Raw genomic sequence first — 2,883 nt, 5'->3', positions numbered from 1 at the left:
TAATTCTGAAAATTAGGTCAAATTTCAAATTCAATTTTTTCTATACAATTTGACATTCGAAATGAGATTGGGCTCTAGTGAAAACAGGCTATATAAGGATATTATTTTGAATGTAAAAAAATACAAATTTTTAATCTCACACAATAATTTCAAAAACAATATTTTTCTCGTGAACAAAAATGACTAACTCTTCAGGTGATGCTAAGGGCTAAATAAATCATTATCATGAAAATCAATTATGCACTCTTTAAGTCCATCGTCAATGAAAAAAAAAAAAACAAAATAAAAAGGTAGGTACATATTTATTTGCAGTAGGTAATATTTTTAGGTAAGATTCGTCTAAAAACAAAAATATGTACATAGTTAATAAATGAACAATGATTTGAAAAGTTTTGTTTAAAATTTAGACAAAGAAAAATTCTCTAACAATCAATCGAAATTGGTATAAAAAGCCCGATTTGCTTGCAGTAAATAGTTCAGTTTCAAACATTTTCTGTTAACGAAAACAACTACAAAAACAATTCAAGTCATCAAAATGAAACTTATTTGCAGTATTTTAATCCTTGCTGGAGTTCTTGTAACTATCAATTCTCAATATCTCAATTCCATCAAAGAATTTAATAATATTTTATTTTTTTGTCTAATTTTAAGGATGCATTTGCGATGGAATTACGCGAAAAAGCCCTAATTCCACAATTGATGAATATGGCGTTATGGAATAAGGACTCATCTGAATGTAGCCCGCCATATAAACAAGAAATGAGTGCAATATTGGACACATTCACGAAGGCTGATGACGATTGTGAAAATGCCCTTGAAGCCAAATTAAAAGAACTCAATGAAGGTGCAGCACCTACATTGAAAAAATTAAGTGGTAGTGTTGCCACCGTATGCGCGATTTCGGGTGAATGCACGGAATCGGGAGAAGTTGTCGACAATTTGGACTGTTTCTTAAAAAAGGTAAGTTTTTATTTGTATTATTAAATCGAGATAAGATGTTATATCAAAGACGTTCTATAATTTAAGGCCCAGGAAGGCTACCAGACATTATTATCGGTATCGACTGAAGCTACGACTCATAGAACTCAGCTATTGGGGGATATTGAAAATGCCAAGGGTATTAAAAATGTATGCAAAGCGAAAGCCTGGAACCAATTTTTTGATGCTTATAATGCAGCACAGGATAAATTCAACGATTGTGTTAATGGCAACACGTTGTAAACATTAAATAAATGATGTTTTTTTCTATGTTTGTCAATACTGTAACTGAAAAAAATTAAACACTTTTGCCTGTATAATAGATAAGGCAAACTAAATAAAAATTACACTGAACATTGCAAAAGAAGATTTTTCAGTTGATTTTTGATCAGTTAATATTTACTATAAACAATATTAAAAATCGGACAAAATCGGAACATGGCTACGACGCACGCTTTCAAAAACGGATTTTAAAATGGGAGGTTTGGCAGTTTGTAGTTTTGAGTTATTGTTTTCGTTCTGTTTCACGCATTCATAATCCTGATATCCTCCTCTATCCATAACGCCGCTTTCCCTTCGGTCATGAGCACACAGACCTGCAAACAAAATGACTTAATTTTTTGAAAGTCGGTTGAGTTTTACGGTGGCGGTGGCAGAATTATAAGGTTTTGGACGACATTTTTTTGAGCATTTCAGATTTTTTTCGATATAACTTTGTAATAATGTAAAATAAAAAAATGAAAAATGGCGGTGTTCAGACAAAGCGATTACACTTCATTTTTTTTTTAAATTAAGCGGACAAATCTTCTTAATTTCTTGAATGCTCAAAATTAAACGAAATCCACTTAATTTAAGCAGAAAATCATTGTATTTTTATGTGGAAACATTTTAATTAAAAAAAAAAAAAACTGTCTATGGTGATCGATCCTACAACTGTCGGGTCACTACGCGAGTGCTTTTACCATAAAAATTTACATTTAAATGAAATGAAGTTCGGCTTAAATTTAACAAAATTAAAGCGGATTCAACTTATTTTAAGCGGAAATGCTACTGTTTTAAGGTTGTGGTATTTAAAGTGGGCATCATCTTATTTTAAAGTGTGCTCTTTTTCTCCGTGTGCCCAATTGCCTATTTCTACATTGTTTTTGTCAAAATGACTTCCGTCTAAAATTAACAGGACAAATCTTCTTAATTACTTGAATGAGCAAATTTAAAAGAGATGCATTTAATTTAAGCGAAAATTTCATGCTTATAATTTTTTAAACAAAAAAAATTTTTTAGCAGCATACGGAAAAATCAATTAATTATAACTTTTTTGTTTTATTTGATAGATGAATGAAATTTTTATTGTAAATAGGTAATAAAATAAACTATATTTGTACAAAATTTAAATTAATTTCATATTCAAAATCTTGAGATAACAGTGAAAAGACGTCCTTTTTCTAATCATATTCTATATTTTAGGAAAATTTCTGAGCTTTTTAATGGTGTAATTCAAGTAAAATGATTTTTTAACGTGTGAATTGCACTCATGATTTTTTTTAATATAACCTCAAAAATATTGAGAAAAATGCTAAAATAAGAGTTTTTTGTTTTTATCACTGGAGATTAGCAAAACCTTATCAAAAATTACTTTGTAATGGTTTTCTATATATTTTAAATGTCTTTTTGGAAAAATATTAATTTTTGGATTTTGACGAATTTAATTTTAAAAAAGTAGCCTTTTTTCAATCAAAAAACTTACCGACAAATTTTTAATTTTTGAAAAGTTTTTTTTTAAGACCATGTAGAAAAACTACACTTTTATTTTGGAAAATATTGAAAAAAATTGAAAAAAAATTAAAAAAAAAAAAACGATTTTTAAGATAGATTTTTTTGTAAATGAAAGTAATATCGGCTAAATAA

The 2,883-nt window shown here is 28.4% G+C and overlaps 1 protein-coding gene across 1 annotated transcript; it reads left to right on the top strand.

The window, feature by feature from the left end:
* Nucleotides 1–491: 491 nt before the first annotated feature.
* On the top strand, nt 492–1,221 carry LOC129910791 (uncharacterized). Its single transcript, XM_055988337.1, has 3 exons — nt 492–577; nt 652–960; nt 1,027–1,221. Exons 1-3 carry the CDS (start codon nt 536–538, stop codon nt 1,219–1,221), a joined length of 546 nt encoding a protein of 181 aa, XP_055844312.1. The 5' UTR covers nt 492–535.
* The last annotated feature ends 1,662 nt before the right edge of the window (nt 1,222–2,883 follow it).

Source organism: Episyrphus balteatus, chromosome 1 (assembly GCF_945859705.1).
Source record: "Episyrphus balteatus chromosome 1, idEpiBalt1.1, whole genome shotgun sequence".
Taxonomy (NCBI): Eukaryota; Metazoa; Arthropoda; class Insecta; order Diptera; family Syrphidae; genus Episyrphus; species Episyrphus balteatus.
The sequence above is the reverse complement of the archived record's forward strand: the minus strand, read 5'-3'. Positions and strand labels throughout refer to the sequence as shown.

Excerpts from the sequence above, each read along its gene's own strand:
- LOC129910791 (XM_055988337.1), top strand. The coding sequence starts at position 536 with ATGAAACTTATTTGCAGTATTTTAATCCTTGCTGGAGTTCTT. Across the intron at positions 578-651 it reads TAATCCTTGCTGGAGTTCTT|GATGCATTTGCGATGGAATT; the intron begins GTAACTATCAAT and ends TCTAATTTTAAG. Across the intron at positions 961-1,026 it reads TGGACTGTTTCTTAAAAAAG|GCCCAGGAAGGCTACCAGAC; the intron begins GTAAGTTTTTAT and ends CTATAATTTAAG.